Source organism: Staurois parvus, unplaced genomic scaffold, assembly GCF_062004578.1.
Source record: "Staurois parvus isolate SC_StPar_1 unplaced genomic scaffold, SC_StPar_1.0 ptg000198l, whole genome shotgun sequence".
NCBI lineage: Eukaryota > Metazoa > Chordata > Amphibia > Anura > Ranidae > Staurois > Staurois parvus.
The window spans coordinates 13,378,378-13,395,369 of NW_028317994.1; the positions used below are offsets into that span (position 1 = coordinate 13,378,378).

Consider the following 16,992-nt stretch of genomic DNA (forward strand, 5'->3'; position numbering starts at 1 on the left):
GAAGTACAGCCAAAGCTTGTTTGGCTGTACTTCTCCTGTGGATCACAGGAGTGCAGTTTGTTCTTCACTCCTGTGACTTGTTTTCAGCTGACAGCTGCTAAAGCCTGCAGTCGACTGATGTCACAGAGCTGGTTCGGGCTGGGGAAAGGTCATACCATATGGTTGGAATCCACCTAGGAACCTGGATCGGCACCTGGTTCAATCTCTCAGCAAGCCGCTTAGAGCCTGAGCAAGCCGCAACCGTCCCCTCCACAGCCCAGCACTCCAGTGAGCTCTGGAGAGGTAGAGCAGACAGTGGTGACTGACAGTCACTACTCTCTGCTCAGACTGATGGGGAGAACTGAGCTATCAGCGGTGTTTGATCGCTCATTTCTCAGCCTTAGAGCAATGATACTGCATCCACTTAGGTAAGTTTGATTTCTAAAAAAATTAACAATACTTCTCTTTTAATAATTCTCTGTGAACATCATCTCATGTTTGTCAGGCATGCAGTATGCACCCTACCTGGTTTGTTTTGTTGTTTGCATGGAAAGTGCACCCCCCTCCCTTGTAATTATGGTAATAAGAGCATGTTTCCATTTTTCCATGTAATTCCACCTTAAAGTAAAGTTGAACCGAGAAGGTGAGGAGGACATTGTGTGCAAATACTGACATTTTATTGCATACAGAAAACAAATCCAAGTCTCATATAATATGTGCAATAACAAATGACAATAACTGCCCTAGTAGACCATATTTGATGAAAATGGCTCAAACTGTAAGCAATATGTTTGGTCTGGATTAAAAGCATTGCTGATTTTATGAAAGTTCTTGCCAAGCTTGAACGTAGTTTGTCTGCTCATGGTTGTTTTACTGGCCGATACGTTGCTGCTCTCATTTTCAAGTGCCTAATAGACCACTATTTTAGTAAACAAACACTTCATGTCTCTTAAGGATACAATATCCCTCAGAAGATTGATCCATATGTCTGTAGCCAGTTGTTGCTGTGAAATACAATAGACTGCTCTCTAGACATTGCTAACAGCTGCATGCAGCGAATGACAAAAAGCAATAGCAGCATGTGTGGGTTTCTTCCATCCGTTCATTTTAATGTTGTGTGTGACATTCTGACTGTGATGTGACTGCACTACTTAACTGTTTTTTTACAGTATGTCATGCTTCATGAATTACTAGGGACACATGTCAAATTAATACTTCACACTATTCTCCTTTTTCGTCAGTCTGTGTCAGCAAAATTGGAGAAAAAAGCGTCTGACTAATTGACATCAGTTATTTGGCTGAAGAAATCAAAGCAATTCGTTATTGTTAGAGATAGGAGTGGACAAGGGGAAAACATAATTACACAATCTATACGATGTGTTGTTAATTTTCCTTTGTTTAATATTTAAATCTCTCACTGTCAAAACTGTTTTAACACTTTAAATTGATTCCGCAACTGTTTTTTTTTTTTATGTGTATTAAACAACTGTTGCTTTTCCTTCCTTTTCTAGCACCACCAAGGTTTACAAGAAGCCCTGTTGATCAAACAGGAGTATCAGGGGGAGTTGCATCCTTTATCTGTCAAGCTACAGGAGACCCCAGACCGAAAATAGTATGGAATAAAAAGGGAAAGAAAGTCAGCAATCAGAGATTTGAGGTATTAGGTCCATTGTTCTGTTCCTCCGTCAAAGATAATGCATGCATGGAGTTGTGTCAGCTTGTCCCATTTGTAAGCATTTCATGATATAATGCAAATGTTATCAAGGCTCTTTGCTTGTCATTGCAGTTTACTGTCAGACCACAATGGGAGTTGTTGCATAGCAAGTAAAGAGCCACTAGTAACAATTCACAAATGAACCCATATGATAAAGCTAAATTCATGCACTTTATATTGTGAGCATTTTAACTGCACGTTGGGACTTTGCAGCTTGCAAACTAGTTAATGTATGCTCCCTGCATGTTGCTTACTGTATGTTGTTGCCAACTGTCAGTTATTTCCAGGGAAAGTCATAGATTTTCACTTCACCATTAAATGCTGCCAGTTTTTAAACTGACTAATCATACCATAACCCCTTTCTTAGCATTCCACATTAACTACTTATTTATTGATTGTTAAATTAAATTTATTTAAAATGCAAATAAATATTTCTGTGCTGTCACTCTCACAGTACACACACACACACACACACACACACACACACACACTGATCAGCCATAATAATATGACAATCTACTATAACATGATCACCATCTAACATTGAGTAGATCTTCCTTTTGCCACAAAAGCAATCCTGGCCCACTGAGGCATGGGCTCCACTAGAACTTTGAAGGCATACTGTGGTATCTAGCATCAAGCTGTCAGTAGCAGATCACTGCCTCTGCTGGCTTGCCTTCTTATAGTGTATCCAGGTGCCATCCCTTCCCAAGGAAAGTGACAAATATGCACCCAGCCATCCAAAAGAAAACAGGTTTCATCAGACCAGGCCGCCTTCTTCCATTGTCCTGTGGTCCAGTTCTGATGTTCACATGCCCATTGTAGGCATTTATGGCTATGGACACTGGTCAGCATGGGCACCCTGACCGTTGCGGTATGCATCCCCATACACAACTAACTGCAATGCACTGTGTTTTATGATATCTTTCTATCAAGACCAGCATTAACTTTTTCAGCAATTTAAGCTACAGTAGCTCTTCTGTGATATCAAACTACACAAGCCAGCCTTCACTCCCCATATGCATCAGCCTTGGTCGCCCATGACCCTTTCCCTGGTTCACTGGTTTTCATATCTTGGACCACTTTGGTAGGTCCTGACCATCGTGGACTGGGGACATTCCACAAGAGCTGCAGTTTTGGAGTTTCTCTGACACAATCATCTACCCTTACAATTTGGCCTTTGTCAAAGTTGCTCAAATTCTTGCACTTGCCTTTTTTTTCTACTTTCCCCCACATCAACTTTAGGGACAATATATTCACTTGCTGCCTAATATATCACAACCACTTTCAAATGCCATTGTAAGAAGATAATCAATGTTATTCACTTTACGTGTCAGTGGTCATAATGTTATAGCTGATCTATGTGTATATGTACATTTTACCAGTATGTAAAACATTCTCTGGAAATTATTTTCAAATTTTGGCAGCATTGGTATAAATGTTTTAAATATTGCACAAACTGAAAACATAAGTTGGCATATGTAAAAGAGCTGTCAATGACACACACACACACACTTAAGGACCTTTATCAAAGTTAATGTTGATATAACATTTTCCACATCCCATCCAGTAATTCTACTGAAGGACACTGCAGTCAGCTCTTTTAAGAGTACCCTTATAACAAATTGATCCTCTAGAACATTGGTCCACAAACCATGGCCCAGTAGGCAGATGTGGCCCTTCGCTCGCCTTTATCTGGCCCTTGGGGCATTATTCCACCAAATGACACAAATGAAGGAGCACGGTTCCCCCTAATGACACTGTCAACGGGGCATTATTCCTCCGAATTGATACCAACTATGAAGCACTATTCCTCCCATTAAGACCAATGATGGGGCACTGATGCCAGGGCATTTTCTACTCACAATGGCCACAGTCCAGCCCCCTTAAAGCTTGAAGGACAGTAAATGGGCTCTTTGCCTAAAAAGATTGGAGACCCCTGCTCTAGAATGACAATGCTGCAAATTTTGACTGCTGTACTTGGGAAACTGATAGCACCAATGGAGGGAAAAGAAAATTTAACTGTATTCAAGAAAAATGAATTATTCAACATGATGGGAAATCTCTAGATGCAATAACAATCACTTTCAATGCTTGTGTTTCACTTGGTCTATACCTCCTATACTACCTGTCTAAGATGATACTCAGTAGCTGGCATCTGTTGAAAATCCCTGGCCATTTTGGTTTAGCCCCTGCTATTTTTAAATGGCTGCTGTTAATACATTATACAGCAGATGCTAAAACAATGTAAGAATATATTCATTTTTGTCAGAGTATTGGATATACATGCCTAAATACTTACTGATGTTTTTTTACAGAAACCAACCTGTGCTTTGAGTTGTCTCTTTATCATTATCTAGTTGCTTTACATGTTTTGTATAGCTGTGAAGGATTTCATCATCTTAAAAAACAACGGGTTTGATTTACTAAAGGAATATTTTGCAAAGTAAATTTTCACGTGTTTTTAATATCCCTTGCACATTGCTTGGGCTTTAAGTGAACACAGCTTCTCTTTATATACTAAGCTAAATGAACTTTCACTAGTACTACTGTAGCTACTTGTAACATTCTCAATAATTTGGTATACACAAAACCTTTACTTGACATATTTAAAAGGATTTTGAAGTGTTTGTAAGTAATCTTAATATTTATTGTTTGCAATTTAATTATGTTTAGAACTAATTATTTTTACAATATATTTTTATAGTTTTTTTCAGTCAAATAATGCTATATATATATATATATATATATATATATATATATATATATATGTACAGTGGGGCAAAAAAGTATTTAGTCAGCCACCAATTGTGCAAGTTCTCCCACTTAAAAAGATGAGAGAGGCCTGTAATTGGCATCATAGGTAGATCTCAACTATGAGAGGAAAAATGAGAAAAAAATCCAGACAATCACATTGGCTGATTTGGAAAGAATTTATTTGCAAATTATGGTGGAAAATAAGTATTTGGTCACCTACAAACAAGCAAGATTTCTGGCTCTCACAGACCTGTACCTTCTTCTTTAAGAGGCTCCTCTGTCCTGCACTCATTACCTGTATCAATGGCACCTGTTTGAACTTGTTATCAGTATAAAAGACACCTGTCCACAACCTCAAACAGTCACACTCCAAACTCCACTATGGTGAAGACCAAAGAGCTGTCGAAGGACACCAGAAACAAAATTGTAGACCTGCACCAGGCTGGGAAGACTGAATCTGCAATAGGCAAGCAGCTTGGTGTGAACAAATCAACTGTGGGAGCAATAATTAGAAAATGGAAGACATACAAGACCACTGATAATCTCCCTCGATCTGGGGCTCCACGCAAGATCTCACCCCGTGGGGTCAAAATGATCACAAGAACGGTGAGCAAAAATCCCAGAACCACACGGGGGGACCTAGTGAATGACCTGCAGAGAGCTGGGACCAACGTAACAAAGGCTACCATCAGTAACACACTACGCCGCCAGGGACTCAGATCCTGCAGTGCCAGATGTGTCCCCCTGCTTAAGCCAGTACATGTCCGGGCCCGTCTGAAGTTTGCTAGAGAGCATTTGGATGATCCAGAAGAGGATTGGGAGAATGTCATATGGTCAGATGAAACCAAAATAGAACTGTTTGGTAGAAACACAACTCGTCGTGTTTGGAGGAGAGAGAATGCTGAGTTGCATCCAAAGAACACCATACCTACTGTGAAGCATGTGGGTGGCAACATCATGCTTTAGGGCTGTTTCACCGCAAAGGGACCAGGACGACTGATCCATGTACAGGACAGAATGAATGGGGCCATGTATCGTGAGATTTTGAGTGCAAACCTCCTTCCATCAGCAAGGGTATTGAAGATGAAACATGGCTGGGTCTTCCAACATGACAATGATCCCAAACATACCGCCCGGGCAACGAAGGAGTGGCTTCGTAAGAAGAATTTCAAGGTCCTGGAGTGGCCTAGCCAGTCTCCAGATCTCAACCCCATAGAAAACCTTTGGAGGAAGTTGAAAGTTCGTGTTGCCCAGCGACAGCCCCAAAACATCACTGCTCTAGAGGAGATCTGCATGGAGGAATGGGCCAACATACCAGCAACAGTGTGTGCCAACCTTTGAAGACTTACAGGAAACGTTTGACCTCTGTCATTGCCAACAAAGGATATACAACAAAGTATTGACATGAACTTTTCATATTGACCAAATACTTATTTTCCACCATAATTTGCTAATAAATTCTTTCCAAATCAGCCAATGTGATTGTCTGGATTTTTTTTCTCATTTTGTCTCTCATAGTTGAGGTCTACCTATGATGCCAATTACAGGCCTCTCTCATCTTTTTAAGTGGGAGAACTTGCACAATTGGTGGCAGACTAAATACTTTTTTGCCCCACTGTAAATATATATATATATTCTCTTATTCCTCTTGAATTTAATTGTATAGTAACTGTAATGTCTGCCTTAATTTTGTAAAGCACTGCGCAAACTGTTGAGGCTTTATACATACTGAATAATAACAACAATAATAATGCATCTTGCCTCTTGCATAGATGGGACTGGTAGGCTTAGTCAGTTATAAGCTTGATGCTTGCCAAGCTAGTTAGAAAATGTAGCATGCTAAGAGTCATGGGGGTGCCATATAGAAAAAACACACACAAATATACATCAAGTTCGGCCTTTGACAACTCCTGCAGCTTTAGTCCTGGAAAAGGCAGAATAAATGCCATTGGTTAAATGTTGCCAATTTTGCCACATAAGAAGGAAAAAATAATTCCTGGTTTAAAATATTGCTGTAGTAGTCTTCAGTAATTATAGCTTTTGATGTTATTAGTTATAAAAAAAAAACATCCAGTCCTTGTTTAAATTTCAGTATTGTTTTTTCAATTATTGCCAAATGCTAACCCATACCCTTTTCTTTTACTGCAAAGACCGCTTTGTAAATGCATGGTAAAAGCTTCTTTAGTCTATATGAAACTGAATAAAATTGATCAAAACACTTTTCCTATTGTTAAGACAAATTTTAAAGGATATGTTCACCTTTGGGAACATGTTTCATGTTCCACTCATTTTTAGCTTGGAACATGTAACAATGCTGACCTCTCTCCCTGTGACAGCAGTATGGGGCAACGTTCCCCATACCGGCTGTCGCTTTTTCAAAACAGCAGAGCCCCGCACGATCACGTAATTCATTCACAGAATGTGAGTGTGTGAATGAATGAACTATGAGTACCGACATCCTTTGCGGATGTTAGCTTATAGTTCTTATAAGAAGAGCTGTTGAGCGATGTGGTAGTGCATTAAGTCTTCCTGTCAGTATAAAACTTTCTGCCGATACAAGGTACGAGCAGACAGCTTACACCGACAGTCTGGTGGAGTCTGTGCAATGCTTTCCAGGCTCAAACAAAAAAGTAAATGCACATTTTTTTCATGCAATTTTGTCCCCACTTACCTTATAGTGCTTTTAAACGCATATACTTAAACAAACAGCTAATCCAGTTTTGTCCCAAAGCAATCTTGCTTTTAGGGTGCCACACAGCAGGTCTTTCGCTGCCATCTTGGTCCTCTTCAGCTGGCTGCCTACTCCAGGTATAGGCAGCCAGCTCAGATGATGATCTGGACCCACCCCCTGGACTGCCCCTGACTGCTCTGTGTTTTGATCCTGCAGCCTTCTGGGAGATATAATGTAAATATTCCAGGAGGCTGCAGGACCAGGTACACATTTTTGTGGCTTAGGGCAGAATGGCAACGTAGCTAAAAATAAAAGTAAAAAAAATAAATAGAATAGAAAAGAAAGAAAATCTGTAATTCTACCTGCATGGGGAGGTAATGTTAAAACAGAACTAACTCCTTTCTAAGAAGGCTATTTTGGATAGAGTCTCTGTCCTTTTTTTGTGTCGGTCTGTGTGGTGGAGATTACCCATCAATTCCTGTCATAGCAGGGAATTATGTGAATTCTTTCTAACAGGGACACAAAAGAGAAAAATAATTAGTAGAGTAAAGAAGGGGAAACTTCTGACAGTGTTTTTATTGATGTCTGTTCCTTGCTGTCCTTGTGACAATCACACCTATCATTTTTTGTTCAGGTGTCACAGACACAGAAAATAAGGGAAAATGGGATCACAGCCATAAATAAAAACCTTAACCAGCATTGTAACTTTTCCCTTCTCCATTCAAATTAAGAAATTCAAATTTTTGCTGGAGTTAGACTCTTAAAAAAGGCCTGTTTGCAATGGACATAGCAGAAAAGAATAAAACAGTAAAAAAATTCAGTTGCCTGCATATGATATAACTGTAGGTATCCACATGATGGGCTTTGTTTATCAAAGTGTCTAAAACAGAACTCTCTGCCCATGGCAATCAGAGTCTTCTGCTGGGTTGAATGAAGAAAACCTTGCAGTATGTACCGAGCTGGTGACATTTTTGGACAAAAAAATCAACATTTCTTATTTTACCTTTTAAAGGTCTACACATTTTCATATATCTTCAGTTAAAGCTAACTAAAACAATGTAACTGGTTAAATGTTTTATTGTTTGAAATAATTAACGGCATACTATTTATTATGTTGGTAAATAAATTTCAAGCTCTTGCTTTAAAGTCAGCCAGTGCTTTTCAACATGCTTTCTAAGGCTACATTTGCACGGGGGATTTGGCCTGCTGATTCCTACAGTTGTTATTGCCATAAAGGGTATCTAGCAGCATGTGTGTGGCTGTGCGAGCAGCCATGGATAGTTGCAGCCACTACTGACCTGTCATTAAAGTGTACGGGCTCGGCAACTACAGCTAGCCACTAGCTAGCCAGTTGACAAATTTAAGAGATCTGTTAGAAGAGTACAGGTTTAAAAATATAACAAATGAAAATTAATCTACTCAGTGATGTAGTATATTTCTTAACCCGTCTTGTCTTGAATTGTAAATCATGTGCAAAAAGGTGTAAATCATTCAGAAAATATTGAAAGTGTAGGGTAACAACACTCATGTGTGGGTGGTCCTGTTTATTTCAAGTTGTGGCATCAGGGTGGACAATCCTGGCTGGGTCAGGAAGCTGTCAGGAATAACATTTCAGCAAATGCAATAAACTTGACTCTGTGGGGCAGACAGGTTATAATTCACAAAGACAGGTTCAAATGCACATGTTTCTCTGAACATAAGCAAGAACCACATAGCCACAACAAGTGGTAGAGAACCAACAGGTGGGTGTCATAACTAAGTTGACAGACAGATGGTCAACATGGAAGGAAAATGTAAAGTGGTGTCACCTATTAATCAAGGCTCTCTCATTTTATGGCCATCCTAAAAATAACCCTTACCAGTCACATGCCAGAAATTGGAACTTGGTCTTCTTTCCCTAGTCATATTCATTCAATGTATCTCTCATACAGTGCTAGACAGGTTAAGACCCTGAGTGTGTGTATATGTAAACCGCACTACAGATACCATCATTAAAGGAAGTACTGCAAAAGTACAGCATTGTATTGTTGTATGATTAAGTATCTTAGCGATACAGGACCCCAAAGGCCTATTTTTAATGGTGCAGAATACTATACTTCTGCATTTCAGCTTATTTGTAAATGCTAGTTTAATGGGTTTATTCACAGCACAGGCACATAATAATGTGAGTTATAATAATATAACTTATATGTATTCTGTGCCACAGTGTGTGTCTGTACTATAGTACATCACAATGAGCAAGTGCTTTGTGTGTTGCCATGTGCTACATTTGAAAAGAAAAAATAGAACAGGATTTTTTTTATGCATTGAGGTGTGTTTACATCCCATTCTAAATGTATGAGCCAACCTAAGGCAATGGGCTTCAACACATGAAAACCCAGGTTGAAGTATCCTTCATGGTGCTACTAGACCATGACAATTTATTTTTATTTTTCTTAATTCACTGCTTTGAGATTCTGATTTTTTTAATCTATTCTGTTTTCATTTCATTACAAGTGGTAACACCAGAATTCAATTTCTTTTCTCTAGTCACCCCAGGGTTATCACTTCCTAGACAGCCAAGAATGTTTCTATTACATATTACTTGGAAAGGGTTATTTTTAACCCATATTACAGGAGATAGAGGGGGCTGCTTGAATGTTTCCTCTTCTGCAGTGAATGGACCCTGAAAGGGTTTTTGAGTACAGTTAAAGATGGGATTAGGGGCTCTCTTTCATTTAGGTTCATCTGCATTGTACTGTATATGAGACATTTAGGTCTGTTTGAGTTGTTGATGCTTTAATAAAGTGGATCTGCTAATACCAATAAGTGAGGAAGAGACAAACACACGTTACATATACTGTACACACAGGTCCCACACACCCACATAGAATCCATGATACACTTCTTACATTAAATTGCTTATCTACTTAGATTTTAGAGTACATAACAGAGGAAGTGTGCTTACCTTATATGTGTTATAAAGTTGGAAATACAGCTTAATATGGCCCACAGTGAATTGCTTACTTTCCATCACATAATTTCTTACTTCTCTACCATTCATTCTGATTGAAGTGGATATCCCGACAATTATGAAAAAATCCCCAAATCTAGTTATACAGAATGTTTTTTTAACCATGGCAAACATGCTTACAGAGGGGTAAAGCATAAGTGTGCTGGGGGAGGAGAGGAGAATCATCTTTTTTTTCCCTGTTGTCACCCATGAGCTGTATCGTGGCCATGATTTCTAGGGGAGAAATGTTTTAAATCCAAAGAAGAATAAGGTAAGGACATTTATATAGTTTATATACCTGGCATCATAAAATTTAAATTTTTGCTTTAAACATTATTCAGTATTTGGCACAGTAATTGGCAGTATCAACAACACCTGTGACAGCTTTGCTTTCCTTCCACAGGTAATAGAATTTGATGATGGATCTGGTTCCGTCCTGAGAATACAGCCTTTACGAACACCAAGAGATGAGGCAATATATGAATGTGTTGCTTCCAACAGTGTTGGAGAAGTTAGTGTGACAACGCGGCTCATAGTGTTACGGGGTAAGGAAAAGTGTACTTTCTAGAACTGTTGCTGTCCACATATTCTAAAAAATTATTTTCAGATTTTGTGTTAAATATTTCTAAAACATAACTCAAAATATGAAAACTATAAATTTATAGCAATAGTACTTAAAGGCAGGATAAATACGTCCATATCACAGCCATTTCTAATCTAATGTTGGAAAACAACAATTGTGAGAAATGTTATTTCCAGAAATAATTTGTTTGGAATTTGTAGATTAAGATATTTTGATACTGGCAGTTGTGGACCATGTAAAGCTGGCTCAAGTTAACTCCTAATATGTGTGTGAACATGGAGTCTTCCCAAGATTGGAACACATGCAGCAGATCTGATAGCTTGGATTGTTGATTTTTCTGTTGAGCTTTTGGTATGCAGCGGTTTGTGAGTATACATCTCTTATGTTTCCTTAATAAAAAGGTCTACAATGGTAATGCATTTGGCCGGTGTACCCTCTTTGTTTACTTTTTCAGTGGTAACATTGGGGCCTCCACAGTCCTTAGAGTGCAGCAAAGTACAGTGACTGCCTATACCTGAAAAGTAGATGAGTGAAAGTCTATTGGTGTCTCAGTATCAATCTAGAGTGCAGGAGGTTGTTTTGTATTGCTAATACAGCCAGCCCAAGGCAGACCCACCCATAGGAGACAACTTTAAAGGCCATCCCTGCATCCAGAGCAGCTGCTTTATTACACAGCTATACCTTTAAATTCTAACAAAGGTATTGCCAACCTTGGGGGTGCATGATTTAAATAAGGGTAGGGCACCAAAAATCAATGACTACAATTAGCACTATATAGATGTTTAGTTACTTTTTTTTGTCTATTCTTATGTCCAGTTAGGTGGAAATTACAGGGCTATAGTAGCATAACCTGTTGAAATGTGATTTCAAATGTAGATAATTTATAGTGCCAGGCTTTAAAAGCGGTACCTTTCTTTGATGGCATTTTAAGTCTGTGGTCTTTAATCAGTGCATTTAGGGGCCATTTGATGTTAATAGTCATTGATCAGTCAGTGGTACGGCTTTTAACAGTACGTGATGCCATGATGCTGCAGCCATTTATGTAATGTACTTAGCATCCAACATTGCACTTTAGAAGAAGGCTTGCCATTGTACAATTTGTCCTATGTGTCCATATTTAGATGCATGGTACAGAGTGAAAACCTAAAATACAAAAAAAGGAAAAAATATGTTCCTTAAAAAAATGACTTGCTGTAGCTCTTCCATTTTTGTTTCATGAAATCTATTTTATAAAACAACTTAAGCAAACGGTTGTATTGCCAATTTATAACCTCTGACCAGAATTACCATGTTTATTACAGTACCATTTTTATTAATGTTGCTTTTCTGAAGATGAACACAGTTATGCCTGCTGTGAAAATAGCAGTTTGCTGTTTATGCTATAGAGTGATCTCTGCTGGTGAGCTCGGCTTCAAACATAAAGAGCACAGCTGAGTGACAATAACACAAAGACTTTTCTTCTCTGTTATAAATGACTGCAATAAATGAAAAAGAATTCAAAAATAGAAATCCTACCAGGTTTGCAGCGCCTTTTCCTTGAAATAATCCATAAATGACTGAGTTTTACTTTTTTATTAAAATGAAATAATTGAACAAACTTTTCCTAACTAAACGGACATTGCTGAATGACACAATACTGCAGACAGCTCAAACTAGAGCCACAGAAAAGGAATAGCATTATGGCAAAGCTAGGAAAGCTATAGCATCCCAGTTTCTGGGGAAGTTTAAGTCCCAGTATGCCAGGCTACCCAGAGGGGTTGTACTTACAACCTGAACTAATAGGTATGTTGGTTACCTTGGCCTTGGTAATTGTATGTTTACTACAACTACAAAAATAACAAAATTGTAAAGAGTAACATTTCACCTACTGTATTGTGTTGGTAAAAACTTGCAGAACAACTTTTTTTTTTATGTTTTTAATATCCTGTGTTCAATATTTAATATTATACCTTTTGTTAGATTACAGATTCTAGCTTGCTTCAATTTATCATCATTTCAAACTCATCGTGTGCTTTTAAATGCTGGTTGTTGACAAGTTATTGAACTAATAAGATTATAAATCCTTAGGAATGGTTACAAGTGTCAGTAGTAGATTTTATTCACTGATGATAAGTTTAAACTGGGGCCATACATATTTCTCTGTGCTGAACTACCATCTGTCTTAAATAATCTTCACACAGATGGACAAACTCACACAGAGGCATCACAAAGAATAGCAGAGCCAGTCTAGGTTAAGCACTTTTTATCACTAAAGTACAGAAACTTTTAAATTACCGTATTTTTCGCCCCATAAGACGTACATAGGTTTTAGAGGAGGAAAACAAGAAAAAATATTCTGAACCAATGGACTGAAGACATAGTACAGGAAATGACCAGAGACTGCGGATGTACTACAGGAGATGACCATAGACTGCGGACATAGTACAGGAGATGACAATAGACTGCACGCATTGTACAGGAGATGACCAGAGACTGCAGACATAGTACAGGAGATAACCAGAGACTGCAGACATAGTACAAGAGATGACCAGAGACTGCAGACATAGTACAGGAGATGACCAGAGAGTGCAGATATAGTACAGGAGATGACCAGAGACTGCAGACATACTACAGGAGATAACCAGAGACTACAGACGTAGTACAGGAGATGACCAGAGACTGCAGACATAGTACAGGATGTGACGATCGCGGCGTCAGACCCCAGCCCTTCTCACCAAACTCGTGACCAAAGGACTAGCCAATCTAAAACCACGCTGTCATGTGCGTAACAATGCCACGCCCAGCTGCACCCTGCACAAAGTTTTTCCAGCTAATAGACCACAATCTGTGTATCTGCAGCCTGGGAACGATTGTTGCTGGCTCAGGTTAATTACGCAATTAACCCTTCACACTGCCACCACCTCCTTTTTGTACAGAGAAGGAGGAAACTCGGCAATATGAGCAGTAACACTATGATGGTTGAATAATCGTCTGTATACCACTGTCACCGCAGGCAGGGTATACAGAGGTTTAAACACACACAGTAGAGCTCTTCAGAGACAGGGGTTCTTAGTTTGCATTAAAGAGCTTTAGAAACAATTCAACACTTTCAGAAAGTAAGATTCATTTCTAAAAGGTCAAAAGGGTGCAATAAAAATATTTACAGAAAAAGATGTAGCCAATATATATATATAAATATACAGAGAGCAATAACACAGCAAAGAGATAACAGAAAGGAAATTAGAGAGATAAAGTACTTGCCAAAAGTCCTGGTTTAAGCAGCTTTCAAGTGTTCTGTGCAAAAGGGCGTCTTATCTCCCAAAGTTAGTTCCGATGTTAAATAGGAGCTTCTTCAACTTCGACTCAACTCAGCTTAGCTTAGCTTCTGCTCCAAGCATAACAGCTTTTCTAGTAACTCAGCAGGGTGTCTCCTTGAAGCAGAGAACCAATCGCCTCATTTGGGGAGGGTGTTGGGGCGGAGACCCAAGCTAGAACCAAAAACCCTCCCAGCTGATGTTATGGTCCATAACCTACCCTTGGTGCATTTAGAAGCCTTGGCACTAGTAGATTAATATGCAGACGCATCTGCTGAACGTCTAGATATGAAATATGACATACCTGCTGGGACGGTTAAGGAGATATCATTTTCTGCCCTCCTGTAGATTTCAGCTAGGGGGTGTAATATATCAGGCAACTTTTATTAAAGTGACCGATCTGAATTTATGCCTGTTTTTTATGTAAGTCTTTCATATTCCAAGATATGAAATCATAGGGGAAAATGGATCTTGAATGTGATGTCTGGTTTATGGTTTATCTGGAATGTCTTTGAGGCTCAGTGAAGGACTTGGTTTATGGCTTAATGATCCTTTTCCAGCAAGAATCTCGCAGACATATGGGGGCCAGACTAATTGGGGTTGATAACCAGGAGCTCCCCCCGCTGGGCCTTGATGCCTTTTTGAACTCAGCTTCCAGGGACCACATGTCACTCAACAGAGAGTGAGGGGGGATTTGGAGTAGAAAATGATACAAGATGGAGGCCTTTGGCAAAATAGAGGTTTGCATCCATCTCTGTACATACACGATTGCTACACAGGAGATGACCAAACACTGCAGACTTTTGGGGAGCAGGTACCCAAATTTGATAGGTACCCGCTCCCACTTCCGCTGCGATCACCTAGGCGATCGGAAGCGGAAGTTGTCCTCCCTCTTTCTCCGTAGTCTTCTGGGACACATGACAAGTCCCAGAAGACTTTGGGGCCATTCACAAAGCGCAGCGCTTTTCACGCATGTGCAGTGGGCACCCAGCTGTGCAGCCGCAAGCTCTCACAGCCGAGTGCCCACACTAAAGATGCCGGCGCCAGGGAGAGAAGACGGCCGGTGAAACCAGTGGTGGTGAGGACACCGATGGGCTGGGGGACAGGTAAGTGGCTGTATTTTTTTTTCAGCTGAAATTCCGCTTCAAGAGGCAGCTGCTTTGGGCCCAGCCTGGCGCTGCGGTACGACTGACTCGGACTCCTCCTCTCAGTATTCCAATACGGCGGCGGGGAGAGGGGGGGGAGTCCTGGTAAATATTAGCTCCATAAGACACACAGGCATTTCCCCCCATTTTTGGGGGGGAAAAAGTGCATCTTATGGAGCGAAAAATATGGTAATTCTTATTTAATAATTTGATACATTTACAATTTTTAGAAGCATATGATAAAGTCAATGTAATTATCTTAAAGTATATCTAAGGCCAATTTTTTTTTTAAATATTGGATAGTGTAGGGAATGGCTAAAGATATTAGGAGATACTTCCCTTCACTTCCTGTCCTTCATTTCATGTCCTGCAAACACAAGAGGAAGAAATCTCTCCAAAATGAGGTAAGGTTTGTAGACATTATCAGAGAAACCAATGTACCCATTGGCAGATTTCCCTTCTATTCCAATTCTGGTAGTAACTCAAAAGTTTGGATTTTCCCCCACTTTCTGTGCCCATGGCAGTAGCCAACAGGACAATGAGAGAGGCTGAATCTCCCTAACAGGGATTCAGAAATCATTAAAAATTTGACAGTTGTTTAACCCCTCCCTACTGTAAAAAAAACCCCACCAACCACCTTATGACATCTACTTTTAAATATGTTATCCTACTTTATATACTACTTTATATACTTAAACTAGTGATTTTAGATGAACATGTTTGTGAAAATATTTAAATCTATGATATCCAAGCTATAGAGTCTAACAATCCAGAACTGGCAAGATGATCCTTGCATTGCTCCATTGTAGTCTGGGCACTCCCACACACTTACTTGATTTTATATATACACTCACTGGCCACTTTATTAGTTATACCTTTTTCCAGTACTATGTTGGACCCCCTTTTGCCTTCTGAACGGCCTAATTCTTTGTGGCATAGATTCAACAAGGTGTTGGAAAAGTCCTCAGAGATTTTGGCCCATATTGACATGATAGCATAACGCAGTTGCTGCAGATTTGTTGGCTGCACATCCATTATGCAAATTTCATGTACCGCCACATCCCATAGGTGCTCTATTGGATTGAGATCTGGTTACTGTTGAGGCCATTGGAGTACAGTGAATTCATTGTAAAGTGAAGGAATGGACACTGCTCAACAAACTCTTGGAGTCCAATATTGAGGAACGGCTTTAGCCGCTGTTCTGGCCACACTCTCTGATGCATTTCGCCCACCCTCCAGAGCTTGGTCACAATCCTTTGTGACCAAGCCCTGGTGGGCAGGGTGAAATGCATCAGTGGGTGTGGCCAGAGTGCGGCTGAGGCCATTTCTCAACATTGAAATACTGGGATCAGTTGAACAGGGTCCATCCCTTAACTTGTATTAGCTGACGCTGGAATCGCTTGGACTCATGCTCCCCACTTCTCACTTGCCGGAGCGGTGATCCTTTTACTTCCATTTATAGCTTGGAGCAGCACTATAAGGTATACTTTTCACTATGAACTCATTATCATGTTCCAGAAACCAATTTGAGATGACTTGAGCTTTGTGACATGGTGCATTATCTTGCTGAAAGTAACCATCAGAAGATGGGTACACTATAGTCATAAAGGGATGGACATGGTCAGTAGCAATACTCAGGTAGGCTGTGGCATGTAAATGATGCTCAGTTGGAACTAAGGGGCCCAAAGTATGCCAAGAAAATATCCCCCACACCATTACACCAACAGCCTGGATCCATGCTTTCATGTTGCTTACGCTAAATTCTGACCCTACCATCTGAATGTCACAGCTGAAACCGAGACTCATAAGACCAGACCACATTTTTCCAGTCTTCTATTGTCCAAATTTTGCTGAGCCT

General features: G+C 39.8%; 1 protein-coding gene across 29 annotated transcripts in view; it reads left to right on the forward strand.

The window, feature by feature from the left end:
* The window catches only part of PTPRD (protein tyrosine phosphatase receptor type D), a 2,222,737-nt gene that overhangs the window by 1,932,828 nt on the left and 272,917 nt on the right, over positions 1–16,992 (forward strand). For all 29 annotated transcript variants that reach the window (XM_089678099.1, XM_089678100.1, XM_089678098.1 and 26 more), the window contains 2 exons: positions 1,491–1,636; positions 10,517–10,658. In XM_089678099.1, the coding sequence (XP_089534225.1) occupies positions 1,491–1,636; positions 10,517–10,658 (288 nt within the window). The remainder of the gene's footprint in view (positions 1–1,490; positions 1,637–10,516; positions 10,659–16,992) is intronic.